A 17,746-nucleotide genomic window follows, 5' to 3' on the forward strand; every position below is an offset into this window, starting at 1 on the left:
GTACAGGTTTACAAATGAATGCTAAAACATACAGCACCATCTACTCTGAGTTTAGCACTTTTTAATCCTAATTCAGTAGAAGAGTTACATAAATACTTAATGGTATTTTGCTGATAATCAGAAATATCTTAAAAGTTGCCAACTCTTAACTTAATCATGACCTATGAGCTTACTCCTGGCCCCTCTTCTAAATACAATGAGATCCAATGGACATAATCCTACCCACTCCAGATGCAGCACCTAAGGGCATGACAGAACTCTTTCCCTCTCTTCTTTCCCCTGGCGAAATGACATGGTTGAACACTGTGCCAGGTTGTTACAAGGAATTTGAGGCCTGCATGCACACCTTGCATCCTCATCCAGCCTCTTTGGAAGTGGATTTGATGGAATGCCCATGTTCACGGGGGTAGGGATGACATGCACGCAAATGCCTTTAGAGGGGGTGAGCCCCTGTATCTTATGTGCACTGTCAGACATGTATTTGGTAAAGTCAGGTCTGGGGGAACTGATTCAAATCACTTCCTGTCACTGATCCTTTGATTCCTTAGTTATTTATACCCAATCCTTTCCCATTCTATTTTAAGTGGACCAGAGAAGATTTTCCACTTTTAGTCTTGCCGCTTCTCTTTTTTTAGCCACCAAAATTGGGTACCTTTACCACCACAGGAACTATTCAGGTGTTCCAGATTTCCAGGTAAATGGGAGAAACATCAAGTAGGAGTAAATCTTGGACTGATAAAACCTGTCCTCCAAGCATAAGGCCAAAATGTCTCCTTCAACTGGCTTTTTAGGAGCTTTGCCAAAGCAGTATTGGGCTTTTGTAATATAAATTGTCATCATTATTCTGAAACAAGTAGTTTCTAACAATAGCAATGGAAATATCAAGTTCAAACAATTGCAAATACACATCAGCTTCCACTTCTTTTAACTTCGGTTGAATACAGTTAGCCAGCTATGGTATATTACAGGAGCTTACTACAATCCTATTTCTCCCATTTCAGAAATAAATCATCTAAATTAAAGATTTAGATGCAGCTCCCTGGACAGTTCTCTTGTGCAGGGCAATATAGGAAAGCTGCTTTCCAAGAAATATTTACAAGTTTACCTAGGAGATCCTCAGTCAAAAGATCAGTAATAACATAAGGAGAGCCTCACTGGAGCAGAGAAAAGGTCCTTCTAGTCTTGTAACCTGCTTCACACAGTGGCAAACCATATGCCTCCTAGCCCAGAGGCAGGGCTGAAGGCAATAGTCCTCTCCTGCTGTTTTTTGCTACCCAGTAGTTGAAATTCAATAGCATACTGCCTCGGAATTTCTGTGTAGCCTCCATGGCAATCATAGCCTTTGTAGATCTGACTTCTATGCGTTCAGTCTTCTTTTAAAGCCATCTCATGCTTTTAACAAGCTCATGGCCATCTCCACATCTTCTTGCATTGAGTTCCATTAATTATGTGACACATGAAGAAGTACTTTCCTTTGTCTGCCCTGAATCTGCTTCCAATAATTTTACTGGTTGATGAGGGCGAGAAAAAGTTTTGTCCACTTTCTCAGCACCAGGCATACTTAGAAACCCCTGTGTTCTCCCTTAGCTGTCTTGTTTAATCTAAAATGAAACAAAAACCTAAAACACTTCAACTTTCATTTGCAGGGTGCACCACTTAACTTTTCATTTTGGCTGTCCCTTTACATTCCTTCTGCACTTTGCTCTGTCCTAAGCCATCTGTGTAGAAAAGTTTAGCTTGCTTTCTATTGTGGGAGTACCATAACCAATTTTCATATCTGAGTCTTTGAAGTCCAAATATCTTTTACAGGTAGGAAGCTCAAAATGAACCTAAAAATACTGGAATATAATTTAACAATGTGTTTCATGTTTTAAATCTTTAGTTATGGAGTTTTGAAAGTTCATCGGTTCTTCATAAGCTGAATGGTCACGACGGCTGTGTGAGGTGCTGTGCCTTCTCCCTTGACAATGAATTGTTGGCCACAGGAGATGACAATGGGGAAATACGGGTACTCCATTTTGTTTTTAAACGACTTATTAAAAAAATTAGCATAAAAAGTTATTGCAGCGACACATGAGTTCCTCACAAATTAGGTGGTGGCTCTTTGGTACTATAAGACCTTGTTCTGGTGAGTGTGTACAAGTTTTAGCATTCCAACGCAACAAGAATATTAACAAAGGTGGAGAAGGATCTCAGGTGCAATTCTGATAACAAAAAGATGATTAGAAATAGAAAGGCTGCATTAAATCCAAAGGAAAGTAAGATTAATGATTAAAGGGTATTGGGGAAAGGAAGGCAATTCTTCATTAAAGATCATAAACATATAAATGTGGGACTTACTTGCCTCCTCTGTTTTGTTGTTAATATGTGTTGCATCTTGATAATTGCATACATTTTCATGTCATTCTGCATTGATTAATCTTTCCCTTCTGTTCCGTGCAGCCATTCATTTCTAACATTGATTTGTCTCTCCAAACCTAATGGGAGCACATAGAGAATGCAGTGTAGAGTGGTTGGTCCCTTTGAATGCTCATTGTGCCACTGGTGGCTTCAGTGTTGCCCCAAACTTGTATGCATCGAGCCTTGGTTGTAAGCACAATACACTGTTTCCCCTATTTTAAGACATAGTCATAAAATAAGCCACAGCAGGATTTTTAAGCATTCAAGGAATATAAGCCATACCCCGAAAATAAGACATAGTGATAGGCGCAGCATTAATGCCGGCCGTGGCAGCAGGAGGAGGAAAAAAATAAGACATCCCCTGAAAATAAGGCATAGTGTGTTTTTTGAGGGAAAATAAATATAAGACGGTGTCTTATTTTCAGAGAAACACGGTATGTGACACTCTAAAATTAGTCATTACAGTACTGCTTAGATGGTGTGGAAGAAAAGGTGGTAGCCTTTATTTACAATTTTCATACTTTTCATGCACAAGTGAATTGTGAGAGACTTAATTCTTAAACAGTTTTTTAAATCTAGAATTTTATGAAGGCTAGCACATGAAGTAATGAGTTCAAATGGCAGAAAAGTACATATAGCATGGCTTAGAAATGTTTGTTAAGTTGAGGATGTTTAAGAGAACAGGTTTGACAGATATGGGGTGGGGAATCTCTGGCCTGTGGCCAGTCTTGGTCTGCCATGGGATCCCGTTTGACCCATGAGGCCATTTCCCTCAAACTGTGCTCATAAGCAGATATGGTTTAATCCTGCATTAGCTATGCAATTCTTTTCCCAGCCAAAAACAAGTTTGCACAGCAAAGGCAGCAGGATTTTTTAATTATTAGTTTTTACATTATAAAACCATCAGCTAGGTTGGGATGAAAGCTGTGCCAAAGCACCCTTTGAAGCAGCTCATGGAGACAGCAAGTGAGGATCAAACAAGAGCATGGGGACTTCCTTAAAACCATTTGTAAGCCTCTTACCTCCTCCAATTTCAGAGGCTTAAAAGAGAAGCACTGGGAGACTTGCAAAAGATTTTGAGATTCATTTCCCCCTTTTAAGGCTCCAAGATTAGGCTCTTAAAGGGCTTTTTGTGGGTTTTCCCACACTCCCCTTTTAAGCTTCTGAGACTGGGGGATTTAAAAAGGGGGCACAAATGGTTTTGACATGTGATGTTACATGATTGACAGGTGGGTAAAGTCATCCAGCATTTCTGTGCACTGCTCTGGTTCGCCAGAAGTGGCTTAGTGATGCTGGCCACATGACCTGGAAGGTGTTCACTGGCTCCCTCAGCCAGTAAAGTGAGATGAGCGCTGCAACCCCAGAGTCATGCGCAACTGGACCTAATGGTTAGGGGTCCCTTTATCTTTACCTAAAGACATCCACCTGTCAAAGTTGAACCCATGGAGCTAAATATGTTTCCTGTCTTGACCTCTGGTGTGGGATAGGTTTCCTTGTGGTTTGTAGAAATGTTCTGTGCCAAGATCATTTTATCTAGTTGAGATTCCTGCATTGCAGGGGATTGGACTAGATAATTAACTATTTTGTGATTTTAAGAGACTATGAACATAACTACAGTTACACTGCATCCTTAACCTGTTTTTGTCTGTTTTTGTACTGCTTGTGTCTCAGGTTTGGAATGTATTGAGAGGAGAACTGCTTCACCTCTATTCCCATGCTTCAAAAAGTGAGGGAGAATCAGCCCACGGAGGCTGGGTAACAGACCTTCACTTTTCCCCTGATAGTCAGATACTTGTTTCTTCTGGGGGATGCATTCAGGTAAGTTCAACAAGAATGGGTACAAAAGGAGAATTATTTTGCAATTTATTAACAAATGTGAAAATGTTAAATAACTCTAAATACATAGTAAATTCTCAGGATTTCATTAGTGTTTTGTTGCAAATATAAAATATATCCAAAAGGTTTAAAGATGTTAAAATGTAGTATCAGTCAGTTGTCCTCAACCATTGTTTTCTGAAACTGACATCCGAGAAATTAATAGTGTGCACTTAATGTGTAGATCTAGGATGGGACTCCCAAGTTATTGATACAATATCTGTAACATGCTACATTCAGATTTATTGCTTGCTGATTGAGAACTTGTTTTTTCTTCCTCCTAGTGGTGGAATGTAGCTACTGGGCAACTCCTACAAACATTCTATACAAATGGAACAAATCTTAAATCATTACACGTGTCTCCAGATTTCAAAGTATGTGTGACTGTTGATAATCTTGGCATTCTTTACGTGCTACAGATTATGAAATAAATCTGTTTAAAACTGATTGTAACTGCAGTGTTTTGAGCCGGAAGCATATTCCCAAAAAACTTTCTTTAAACTGTGAAGTCATTTTTCTCTGGCATAAATTACCTGTATAGTAAATTTGTAAACGTTCCTAAATCAGCATACATTTTATATGTTGTGTTTTGATCAGCAGTTTGATATGCATTTTTTGTGTGGTTAGTGACATCCAGATTAAACTTTAGTCAAACTTTAGTCCCCCTGAAATCAATGGGGCTAATTATTGAGGACTAAAGTTGCCCTGATCCTATATGTATACTAAGTAGTATACTAATGATAATTGGAAGGTGAATTACCAGCCCTATGATTACTGAAATCTTTTCACTGATCTATTGGTAAATGTTTCTAAGCCATAAGTAGATTTTCATAAAATACCATAAACCTGTTTTACTAATGCAATTTTGTCTTGAGACAAAAGTAGGTGTGTGGATGTTCTAAAAAAAACCCACCTTAATATTTTAAAAGAATTTTAAGAGCCATGATACACAATGTGACTAAAAACTCCAATAGGAGAAAATTAAACTCCAAATGGTACTATTATGTTTTTAGGAGTAGCAGATTCATGTTTCTCAAACATAACCTTGGTTTGCACGTAACACTAGGCCAAACAATGGCCAATTGAGTTTACAAGTGTTTGAGTATTCGTAGGAAAAATTGTCACCCTGCTGCTGCCATGGTCCACAGAGGTAAGCCAAACTAAGCCAGTGGTTTGACTTGGCATTACATCAAAACCTGAGTACCTGTATAGTTGTCTGGATGAGACAACCCATGAACACTGGCTCAGGCATAACACTAAGTCAAACAGTTGCTTAGTGCTGCAACAAAGCAGATGTAATTTGTTCTGTGAGTATCACATACGTTCACATTTGAGCTATGGTTTGTGCAAACTGGGCCAGTGTGGTAAATGTGCAGAACTCTTGTCTCCATATGCCCTAAGAATAAAGCAGGTGCAATTTTCTGAAGGTAAATTTTCCCTGAAGTTATTGGAAGCTGGCTTATCTTTTTGTTTTTGGATAAAACCAAACTGTCAGTGTCTGATCTACTAAAGTAGATAGTATTATTTCAAATGAAGTTTTCTGATTGCAAAATCCTAATGTATCTTATTTTTTATTTTAAGATAGCATATCTCAGATTTTTCTCAACTGCATTTCTTCACTCTTGTGTCAGCAGATATTTAATTGAAAAGGACAACATAAAATAATTAATGTTGAATATAATCTTTAACCAAAATATATTGTCCCCCTTCGGGTCAAATTCTCGTCATACATGGGACCCCTCCCATCATCATCTTAATGGAATGGGAGCCAGTCCAGTGATGTCAGGACTCCAGATCAAAAGGGAGGAGTCTGCAATGTGACTCTTTCCCATGTTGGTGTCACCAACTGTGAGTACACACCACAAATCTAGGATTTTCACCATTAACGTCTAAGGAGTTTATGAGCAGCTTAGGAATAGAAATTATTTCCAATGCATTAGCAATCTCTAATAATTATAGCAACCAATTAGTAACACTTGTTTCAAAGTTTTTGCCATCTGAAGGTCCATTTCAATACTTCTTGTGTTTGTGTTTCAGGTTAAATTTAATCATTGCCTTTCTGCAGTTGCCAAACTGGGTGTTTTTTTAATGTTGTGTTTTAATTAACAGTACCCTCATGCTGTATCTGGAAATGTGGTCCTTTGGGCTAGCTTCAGTGAATTGTGACCCTATTCTCACCTGTGTATCCCTTGCTAGGAAGCATTCCCATAAAAAAAGAACACAATTCAAAGGGATGTAAAGGAAACCCTTACTTTTTGACACAATGTTCCACTGAATGGCTGTGCAGGAGCTGGAGTGGAGATTTGTGTTATGGGGGCTCATTAAGATTCAATGAAGAAAGTTGAAGAAACAAGGATTTAGTTGGGTTTTTAAGAGGTTTAATTTAGATTTTTGTAGCTTGTGGACAATATTTCAAGGTAACATTCATCAAATGAGATTGTCTAAATTTTCCACTGGCATTATCTATTGCAACTTAAGATAAAACTAGATAATTAAAATGAGGCTCATTGGTCTATTATGTTAGGAGAAAGGAATTGTTTCCGGTTTATCTGGCATTACAAGAGATAATAGGAGTACTAATAGCAGCTCAACTTTTGCTTTTAGCTATACTATACTGTACTGTGTTGGTGTTAATTGGAATATATCTTTGCATCAAGGGAAATTGCTGAATTTGCTGACTGCTGATTTTTTAAAATGTTTCTAAAACTTTGCTGTAGCAAAGTTGCTGGGTTTTAATTAAACAAGTTGTGCATTTGAAAGCAATAAATATTTTAATATATTGCAGGATGTGGTGCATTTTTTCTGTCTTAGTCCATACATTTTCTTCCTTTTCTCCAAAGTTCAAAGTCTTCTCCATATGAGAATTTTCTTTTCTCATCTAGAATATAAGGGTGCATAGAGGTAAGCCCCATTAGAACTTAGCAAGACTTCCAAGTAAAGCAAGACTTCCAAGTAAAGAGGCATAGATTGTGTTGAAATAATAGAACAAGCATCTAGGTCTTGTCTTTTGTGGAAAGACGATGTTTTCTCTGTGCCAAAGCTCAGTGGCTTTGCAAGTGGAGTCAGCTGTAGGAACATAATTTGTGAAACTCTGTAAATCATTATAAAATGGTCACTTCATTTGTATGTTGTAATCCCCTCTATCCATTCCTGGTTTTTGTATTCCTAGTGTGCCTTTACATACAAACTGGTAAACTTTTACTTGTGCTTGCAATTCAAACCAGTATCCAATCTGGTTTGCAGTCCTGGTATGCTGTGCAAGTTCAAACCAGAGTTTGCCAGTTTGGATGCAAAGGTGATCTGGGATAATACAAACCAAAGAAAGGCAGATTTGCAGGTGAAGAAGGAGTGTTTTCCATGATTCATCTGTATAGGACAAAACCATGACTCACAGTTGGCTCAGTTCAAAGTGTCATTGTGTCTCACTGTATTAAAAATGGTAAGTTATGTCCTTGTGAGCATAAGGGAAGTTGTCTGGTGGATAAATTTGTTGCTTTGAAAGCTTGATCTTCTAATTATATCTGAATTCCCTTTCTCTGTTGCTTAGTGACAAGCTCAGCCTCCAGTGTGGGCAAAGTAGTGAAACAGTGTTATGGCATCTAGTGGCTGCTTTCTGATATTATCACAGGACAGCACAAACCCCTCTGCTGTGCTACTGTGAATGACTTGCCGGGGGCATTGTTTAACAGTTCTTCCTCACAGTCTCTTTAGTATTTGTGTCTCCTTAATTAAAATACCACCATGGCAAGGCAGTCCTGGTAAGTAACTATAGTTTCATCTCTTTTCTCATAAAATCAGGTTGGGATATTGCAGATAAATAAAGTACTGTACACTATGGAACTCACTCCCACAGGAAGCAGTGATGGCCACCAGTTGAGATGACTTTGAAGGAGGATTAGACAAATCTATGGAGGAGAAGGCTTTCAGTGGCTTTTTTCAAATGGCATATCCAATTCTAGTACAGTCATACCTCGGTTTAAGTACGCTTCGGTTTGAGTACTTTCAGTTTAAGTACTCCACGGATCCATCCGGAACGGATTAATCCACTTTCAAATACTTTCAATGGGAAAGTTTCCTTCAGGTTAAGTACGGACTTCCGGAACCAATTGTGTATTTAAACTGAGGTACCACTGTAAAGAGTATGCAGTAAGGAAATTGTATACATAGAGCCAGGGCAGTAAAAAATACTTTGGCAATGCCACCTGCCATAGAATCAGTGTGTTTTGGCTATACGTGATTTTGACTTTATCCCTGGAACATAAACCCCTGTGTAAGTTTCAATTAAAAAGTAAAAAGAGAGAGAGAGACTGGATGTAATGGATTAAAAAAAATGGCTGTTCATTCTGAGGAGTTTAGCTTGTAACCCAGAATTATACCCAACCTTAAATGAAAAACACAGTTCCCCGGTAGGCTGAGAGCAGAAGTAAAGTACAGCAGTTCTTAATTTAGAAAACTCAGAGATTATTTTTAGATGGTGTTCCCAGCTTTGCTAAATGAAAAACTACCATGCATGTTCAGGTAAGTATCAATTATTTTTAATTTCCATTATAGTAGAGCCCTTGAGATCTTGAAAAGCATTGTGATTTGGATGTGCTATACACAGACATAACACTTCTTTGGGTTTTCTGTTTGTTAGGACATCAAATATCTTAAAACATTCCATCTCATATTAAAGAGTTTTAAATTTATCTTTCATTTCAGAAGCTAAGCAAAAGTGTTTCTGTAGCATTGCACATTTTGTGCATGTCATGCTTGCAAACTGGCCACTAGAAGCAATGCTATTTTCAAACCTTTGATGTAACAATGTAAATAGTACTGAGTATCGCAGTACCTTGAGTTGCTGTTGTGAAGTGCCTGCTGTCAAACTGATTGGATTGTGGAAATCAAAAAGAATGTGATTGTTGATGGGGGAATTAACTTCTTCACAACATTTGTCTTGGGAATTTATTGATTGGCAAGTAATGATATACAATAGATATGCCTTCCATGAGTTTAACTGGTTTTTTGTGTGCTTTTCTTTTTCTTTGAGAACTGCCTCAAAGAGGGTTTCTCAAACTGTGGGTCAGGGATAGCCAGTGGGCCACCCCAGTGCCTCCTTACTCGCTCACCATGCTCCCAACTGCCCTAGCATCAGCTCCCTGCAAGCTCAGTGCATAGGCATGTGTGAGGATGTGAGTTAAGCAAATGAGGCTATAGCATGCAAGGCTGGAGGAGAGAGAACTGACAGGAGGCAGATGGGCAAACCAACTGGGGGAAGGAGAGGGGCAAAAGGGGGGTGGGGAGCAGAGGAAAGAGAAAAAGAAGCAGCAGCCAGAGTTGCTGTGGTGTCTCCGCATCTCCCCAGCACCACACATGCTCAAACTCTTACCCTTCATTTCAGTCCTCCTTCCAAGTCAGGAAGTCTCTCCTGCCCAAAATCCAAGATGGTAGCTGGTGTCTCCACCTCAGAACTATCTAGCTTTGGGTAGCAGTACAGCAAACTGGTCAGCAGTTGTGTGTGCATTTGCCCATGCAGGGCTAAAGAAACAAAGGTGGAAGTATGTGAATGTGACTGAGAATTGAAGACTTTGGGGGTAGAGGAAGGAAATAAATTCTCTCTTCCCTGAGGTGAAAGCACCCAAGGGTGCACTGAAGGAATTTAAAAAGAGATAATTGGTTGATTTTTTTGGCCGAAATTTGTTTTAATCGAGGAAAGGAAGTCATTATAAGAGGAAGAAGTGAATGTAACAGCTGAGATTATGTGGCAGGTAGAGGAATATAAACGGGATTTTCTTTGTAGAAAGTATCAGTAACTGCCAGCTGATTATGTACACTTGGCTTCCATCTGCCATCACTTTGTGACAGATTCTACCTCTGCACTGCCATTTTGTATCCGGTGGATTGCCAATAATTTTTAGCCCTTTCAAGTGAATACTTGTTGTGGGGTTTGAAGCCCCCAGATCTAACTCAAAGCTCAATATATAATGCCTTTCCTCTGCCAGAATGTGGAGTGAGTTCATTGCAAACTTTCTAAATTGAAATTAATTTTTTGAAGAAAAAATAAACCATTGACTGGTACTCAATGAGAACAAAAGCACTTTTGGGGGCATAAGCCATTTTACGGGTGAATTAGAGGCATCTGTTTCAGGTCCTCTTGTGCCAGCTTCACCAATTATTCCTCTTTTTAAAAAGCGTTTCTTTTATTTGTTCCCCAATGATACCTGAATGAAGAAATGAACAAATCCAAATTTCAAATTTGCACCCATTTCTTGTGTGTAAATATGTGCAAATAAGCTTTATGGTTTCAAGGAAGAAGCAGCTAAGTATTATATTTTGTGATATTTTCAGCTCTGGTGCCTCATTTATGTCACTGGACTAAGAAAATGCTTTTGCCTTCTTTCATGACTTTTGCTATTGTTTCCCTAAGTCAACTATAGCAGCAAGGGCAGAGAGAGAGAGAGAGAGAGAGAGAGAGAGCGAGAGAGAGAGAGAGAGAGAGAGAGAGAGAGAGAGAGAGAGAGAGAGAGAGAGAGAGAGAGAGTGTTAATGGCAGCTACCAAGCTTGTTCTCCTGGAAACTTGCTTCTTGTCCCCCCACCATTGCTACCATTTCTTTTAGAGGACTCTGCTGCCACGTACCTGAAGACCATGTTGAGGTAGTGTTTGGTTTTCTTACTTTCAATATTTTCAGAGTAAACTTTGAAGGTGGGATTTGAAGGGGCTGTTTGAAGAATGAGACGCCTTACAGGTGGCATGAGAGGGACTCCCAGGCATAGCAAAGGCAGAGTATTAGATATTCTTTAGATAGCTTAGGGTGGATGAACTGAAAGAAATGTCATGGGCAGAGCTTTATTAGGAGGTGAGGGAAGAGAAAGAAGGTGGGGAAAGTGTACTGAGAACCTCAAAGGCAAGAACAAGAAATTTGTATTGCAGCCAGTGTAGACTGAAGGAGTTGTATATTCTGAGTGACATGAGAGCAAATTATTTTGGTGGCTGAGTTCTGTATAGAGGTATTAGCCAAAGAGATAACGAAAAGGTCAGAGACGAAAAACTAGCGTGAGAGCTAAACATACCCCAGAAGAAGAGTAATAGTTTGATAACATTATATCGAGGATGTCAGGAATGCTGATGTGTAGCAAGGTCAAGATGTTGCTGGGGAGGCTGAAGGTGCTATTAAGAGATACGTTGACAATTACGGTAGGTTAGATTTGAAGTCTGTGTTCTATAGCATAGAGACATCCCACATCCACCAAGTTCTAGCATTGGCCTGAAGCACGGAGGCGTTCCCTTTTTGCCAACACTAGTCTCATGTGAGATATTGAAAGCTGTTGAGTAAGTGAAGTGGTTCATAGGATCATACCATTGTCTCTTTGACAGTAAAGGCTGATCCATCACTTAACAACAGCTTAATGTTCAATATTATCCACACTAAATTTTCCAGAAACTAATACTGACTGTACAACTTCAATTTATTTTGTGTGCTTTTATAGGATATAAATAATGACAAAAATTACAAAATTTATAACTGGAAGCCCAAGCATATTTACATAGAAGTATTTGTTGCAGTGAGGCTACTATTTACTTTTCTCCTATACAATATTCCTTTTGGTACTATATTTTTCAGTGTTTACTGTCAGCCTACTACATACATATCAACAATGAATAGGCATAATATGTACAAGGAGCTGATTGGTTCAAGTAAATTGAATACTGTATTAAAAGGTTTTTTGTCATTCAGCGCTATGATTAGGTTCAACTAAACCATATACAATTTTGAATTTTTAATCAAGTTCAATTATCAATTTTGTTAAAAATTCAGTTGTTGAGTGTAACTGAAACCTTTCAGTTAAATATGAAAGAATAATAAAAAACATTTAAGTCAACCACACTATTCATCAATATCTCTATAATGAAGTTCAAAATGATTCACAATTTGACTGGATAGAACATACATTAAAATGTCATTTTTTTGCCTATGATTGATATTTTTACTGTTATAATTCATTCAGTTTCACTGAAATACATAATGTTATTATACAAATACTCCACAAAGACATTTAAAAAATTAAAATACTTCAAAGAAAATTTCATTAAGTCAACTGTCAAGCCAATGCTCAACTGATTTGTGGAAATAATTATTACTTTGGAATTGTTTACTTCATTTAGGAAAAAACCTTTTGAGTTGAACTTTTTCATTAAAACCAGCTTTCTGAGACAGAAAATTTGTTAAAATTCCTAGTTTTGTTTAAAACCATCTTTCAGATTTTTTAAAACCGAAACTCATGGCTATAATAACTTGAAAAACTGTGTATAGTTGCATGTGCCTGTAGTGCAATTGCTGGGCAGCTTCCGTTTTACCCCATGAAGTGAAGCATCCAGCGTATTGATGGCCCCACTGTTACTACTGTTAGATAGTACAGTAGCAGTTTATTTAACTTTAAAATAAATCCAGACTCTCTTCATAATTAATGACCTCCTTTATCATAAATATCATACTTGCTCTTATAGTTTTCTTCTCTCCCACAAAAATATTTAATACAAGGTGCATTTTTCATGCATTATTAATTCCTCTTTTTTTAAGCCATTAATAAAACTCTGATTCTGTTTCACACTGACATATATAACCTCATTTCTCTAGAGGATTAAATGGCATGAAGAATACATAGACCAGCAAATACAGAAGTCAAGGAAGCTAATGTCTTGCCATTACTAATTTTGAAAAACATATTAAACAGTAGAATTAACTTATATAGATTCCCATGATTTCACAAACATATCTCAAATATTTTATTAACTAATCTGGGTTTGTTTCAATTTAAAAACTGTCATGTGTGAAAATAAAAACCCAACCACAACTGAACGTTGTATTACTAAGCAGCATTACCGTTAGAGACCTTTGTAAAAGTAGAACGTTAAAATACGAAATCAAAAGAAAGCACTGTGGCAAAGTCCTAAGAGAAGAGCGTGCGTGAAACAATCTCCCACTCCTCTTGTGGGCTGTAATTGAAAAGTCTTCATCCCATGTCATTCTTCTATCAGTGCTGCAGGAAGAACAATCACCAGAAATGACCAGCAGCCTTTTGTTTTTGTTTGTATGTTTTTGCTAGTTTCAAGGCCACTCATATAGTGCAGTCTTCCCCTCTACTAGACTGAAGAGTTGCCGTCAAGGAAAGGCTGTGCTATGACTGCTTTGAGTGCAAGGCACAACAAGAAACAGAGGACAGTTCACTATCAGAAAATTGTGGTTTCATACTTGGTATTAATTCCTCTTTTAGCTTCTTGTCCTGGTTCTACAATCCATGGTAGGTTGGCAAGAGTCTTTTGTTCAGTGGGATCTATCTGCTTTGAAACAAATACAAAAGAAACACAATGATGCTTTATCTACTCTAATTGTTGAGCATTAAAACAGTGCTCAAACTGGGTCACACAGTAGCACATCATTATCCACACGGCATGCACCATGGATTGCTTTCCTGAGGCTACAGTCTATATTCTATTTTATCATGATAATCCAAGAGGATATTGATTCATTAGTTTCACTGCCCTCACAGAACTAGTCCAGTGCAACAAGAGATGTATCTACATAAAATCTGAAGTTATAGGTCTATAACTATAATTTTATCAACTGTATGTATGCTGTGTTGTGTTTTCAGTAACACAAGGAACTCATGCTCAACAACTTGCCTTGAAGATCAGGCTGCCGAAATTGCTTTTCTCTCTCTCTCTTGCTAATAACGCTGCTCCAAGTGTGTGTGTGTGTAGCTTGTCAAACAATCAGCAAACACACACCAATTGGCTGTTTAGCTGGGTAGGACTAAACCCAGCCGATCTACATTGTCATTGATTTTCCTAACCGCTAACCCTGCACATCCTGGACAACTTGGAGGAGAAACTGAGTACACAGCGCTCATTTGTTTATGTAATTCTTCATTTGGCTAGAGGTGCACATAGAAATTGTATACTAACCTACCTAAGTTGTTTAACAGTCTTAAGAATTGATTGATTTATTAGCATATGATAATGCCAATGAGCAAGTGCTTTTGCCTTTTCTGTCCAATAAATATTTACATGTCTCTCTCTGGACAACTACCTGACTATGTTGTGGTCTGGCAGTTGAAGGTGAGAACTGCTGGTAAGAGCTTCTAGAAAAGTATTGCCTTTATAATGTAAATATATACTAAAGAACATAGCAAGAAGCTATGTTTGAGCTACAGTATTAGTGTTGCTATTAAGCAGAGAATGGGCCACAAAGGAAAAACTGAACCACAGATACAGAAGGTGAAAATGATGTTTAATTACTTAGCATGCCTAGGAATCCCTCCAGTACTGTTTTACATATGAAGTTCTGAAATTAAAGCATGTGCCCAAGAGCTAGTAACTATACTGAATTTCTACAGCTGCCTTTAGAAAGATGAGCAAATGGAATACAGCTTATGCCACTAGCATGCTGATTATAAAGAGAAAGTATGGTTGTACCTACCTGAATTGTTGTTTTCCATTGCCAATGAAAGGTCAGCAGATTGGGTCGGAGGCAGGCAGCAATGTTTGGGGCATAGGGCTCCCAGGATTCAGTTTGTGAACTCACCAAGCTCAAGAAAGATCAGGACTTATAGAAGGAAAATCCCAATCCTACATCCCAGACATATATTGAATAAGGAAAAAGTAAATTGAAGAGCAGATCATAGGTGCCAACTCCCAGATTGAAAAATCCAGGATAGGCAGTGGTGTGGCACAGGAAGTCGCGCTGCGGCCATTTTGAAACTGGGCAGAGCAGCACCGGAAGTCGCTTCTATGCATGCTCTGTCCATTTCCAAAATGGCCTCAGCTCCAGAAATCGCTTCTGTGCATGTCCAGAGACTCCAGACATGCGCAGAAAGAGCCTCCCCAGGCCGGTAAGAATCAGGGGGATTTACGGTTTTTTTTTTAAATCCGGGCTGCCAGCGGGAAACGGCTGGAAAAATTGGGGTTTCCCGGGGAATACGGGAGACTTAGCGGTCTTAAGGGTGGGCCCAGCTGACCTTTCATTGGCAAAGGAAAAGTATGATTCAAGTACTCTTTCCAATTTCTGCAATGAAAGGTCAGCAGTTTGGGACAGCTTTAATATGTCCCAATCTCAGGTGGGAGAGAAGCTGCAGTGTTCAGGAAGAAGGACCTTCCACCTGAGGGTGGTTTCCACTGAAGTGAAGGCATCTATGCAATAGTGTCTTGTAATGGTGCTGGGGGAGGCCCCGGTGGCAGCCCTGCATAATTCTAGTAGAGGAGTGTTAGGGGAGAATCCTGGGAGCCCTATGTCCCAAAACATTGCTGCCTGACTTTGCCCTGTGGGCGGAGCCAAGGCCCAATCTGCTGAACCTTTCATTGCAGAAATGGGAAAATGAGTTCAGCCTAAGCATCAGCAGGCTTCTTTCAAGGGTTGTACATAGTTTACTCACCACAGATTTTCGAATGCTAACACGAGGTTTTGGAATTGGTTTTGTAGGTTTATTATCGAAGCTTTCAGGAAGGGTTGAAGAATGACCTCCTTTTCGAGCTTGAAGTGCTAGTTGGTAGGCTACTTCAAATGCCTGTCCCAATGTGAGAATTATTTCATAGGCTAAATTCTGGAACAGCAACAAACAGCAGCATGAAAACAAATTAGTTTAAACACATTTCTTTTAGAAATCTAAACTTAACATTGTCATAGGTATATCAGGCAGAGCTTAATTTTCCCACACTGTGGAACACTGCAGAACAGTGGTTCCCAAACTTTTTCTCCTGGGCCACTTGAAAAATAGCCAAGGGTCTTGGTAGACCACTTAATGAATTTTTCTGCTTGGTTAGCAATTGTAATTCAGTGTGCTAGATCCTAAAGTATATTTTTTAATTATATAGAATACAAATTTTACTATAATAAGAAATAAAAGAATCAATAAACATAGAATTAAAATCATATGTTAATGTAATGAATGTGGTTATGGTGTTACACCAAATATTGTTCTGAGTGCCTTCCCCTCTTTATTGCTGCTTCCTTCATTCCCACCCATTGATTCTCCACTCCTTTCATGTGCCTTTTTCTGCCTCTTTACCCCATTTTTGAAGAACACCTCACTCTTAAGGGGAAGATAATTGTGAACTGTGACCAAAAATATATGGGCTTGAGGCATTAAAGCAAGCATTCTCAGCACATCTGTAAAACGACCATAGCAAGGAGCTGTTCTGCTATATAGATGCTTCTTTAATTAATTTTTTGTACCTTTGGCATCCTCAGGACACAGACAAAACATTCACTAATTTTCAGTTCAGATGACCGTTAATAACAGAAGCCGTATTAAATTTTTCCTCTTCTACTCAAATTGTATTAGAAAATGTATTTTGGAGGGTGGGGGAACCAATTCACAGCCACTCTGTATAGACCAGTTATGGCTGGTAAGTAAGAATGAATGTATGCAGATAGTAAATTGTATGGAAACTACCTGCATACAGTATATTCATTCTTACCAGCCATAACTCAACAAGAGAACTCTAATGTAGTATTTTATAATGCACACATTATTATTTTTCTAAGTATGAAAGCTAAAAGCACTACAGTTATGTGAAGATTAAATTAATAAAATAGAAGCTGTCAGCATACCTATCTAAGGTAAAGGGACCCCTGAGCATTAGGTCCAGTCGTGACCGACCCTGGAGTTGCAGCATTCATCTCGCGTTATTGGCCGAGGGAGCCGGCATATAGCTTCCAGGTCATGTGGCCAGCATGACAAAGCCGCTTCTGGCGAACCAGAGCAGCGCACGGAAATGCCGTTTACCTTCCCGCTGTAGCAGTACCTATTTATCTACTTGCACTTTGACGTGCTTTCGAACTGCTAGGTTGGCCGGAGCTGGGACCGAGCAATGGGAGCTCACCCCGTCACGGGGATTCGAACCGCCGACCACCTGATTGGCAAGCCCTAGGCTCTGTGGTTTAACCCACAGCGCCACCTGCGTCCCTCCCATACCTATCTATTACCACTATGTTAAAATTAAAAATGGCCAAGAGGTTACCTTGAACACTTATCTTCCAGATGTTGTTAGATTCCGACTCCCATTATCCCTAACAATTGGCAGAGCTATCTGAAGCTGATGGCAGTCACCCCACATCTGCTGGGCCAAAGATTCTACCACCCCACTTTATCATTTACCAGCTGTGCATAAATTTATTTTTCAAAAGTCAAATTTTCATTCCTTATAAACAGTTTCCGTCATTGTTTTCAGAGCCTATTAGAGCATTGAAATATGTAAGAGCACTACCATAAAATCATATTGCCTTATTTAAATCTAGGTATCTTTCCTAGCAAAATAAAAATAAAAATTGTGCTATCACTTAACATAGATTCCTGAAGGTATAACAAACTATTCAATATTGCTTTAACTTGGGGGTTCTCCGCCATTCTATCTACTTAAGAGAGCTGAAAAACACCAAGCCCACCCCCCACTAAAAAGTGGTACAAGGGAACAGCCAGTTCCGAAAGTAGTTT

The 17,746-nt window shown here is 38.8% G+C and overlaps 2 protein-coding genes across 4 annotated transcripts in view; one reads left to right on the forward strand and one right to left on the reverse strand.

Moving 5' to 3' along the window:
• The window catches only part of APAF1 (apoptotic peptidase activating factor 1), a 48,808-nt gene extending 37,075 nt beyond the window's left edge, over positions 1-11,733 (forward strand). The window contains exons 26-28 of the mRNA XM_035126889.2: positions 1,883-2,008; positions 4,072-4,218; positions 4,560-11,733. Of these exons, the coding sequence (XP_034982780.1) occupies positions 1,883-2,008; positions 4,072-4,218; positions 4,560-4,706 (420 nt within the window). The 3' untranslated portion in view covers positions 4,707-11,733. The remainder of the gene's footprint in view (positions 1-1,882; positions 2,009-4,071; positions 4,219-4,559) is intronic.
• LOC132591112 (ankyrin repeat and sterile alpha motif domain-containing protein 1B-like) overlaps positions 11,712-17,746 on the reverse strand; it is a 32,264-nt gene continuing 26,229 nt past the window's right edge. For 2 of the 3 annotated variants that reach the window (XM_060279720.1, XM_060279722.1), the window contains 2 exons: positions 15,686-15,853; positions 11,712-13,592 (listed from right to left, as the gene is read on the reverse strand). In XM_060279720.1, the coding sequence (XP_060135703.1) occupies positions 13,485-13,592; positions 15,686-15,853 (276 nt within the window). In that variant the 3' untranslated portion in view covers positions 11,712-13,484. Of the gene's footprint in view, positions 13,596-15,685; positions 15,854-17,746 lie in introns of all 3 variants that reach the window. The other variant, XM_060279719.1, reaches the window with a different exon arrangement.

Source organism: Zootoca vivipara, chromosome 10 (assembly GCF_963506605.1).
Source record: "Zootoca vivipara chromosome 10, rZooViv1.1, whole genome shotgun sequence".
Classification (NCBI taxonomy): domain Eukaryota; kingdom Metazoa; phylum Chordata; class Lepidosauria; order Squamata; family Lacertidae; genus Zootoca; species Zootoca vivipara.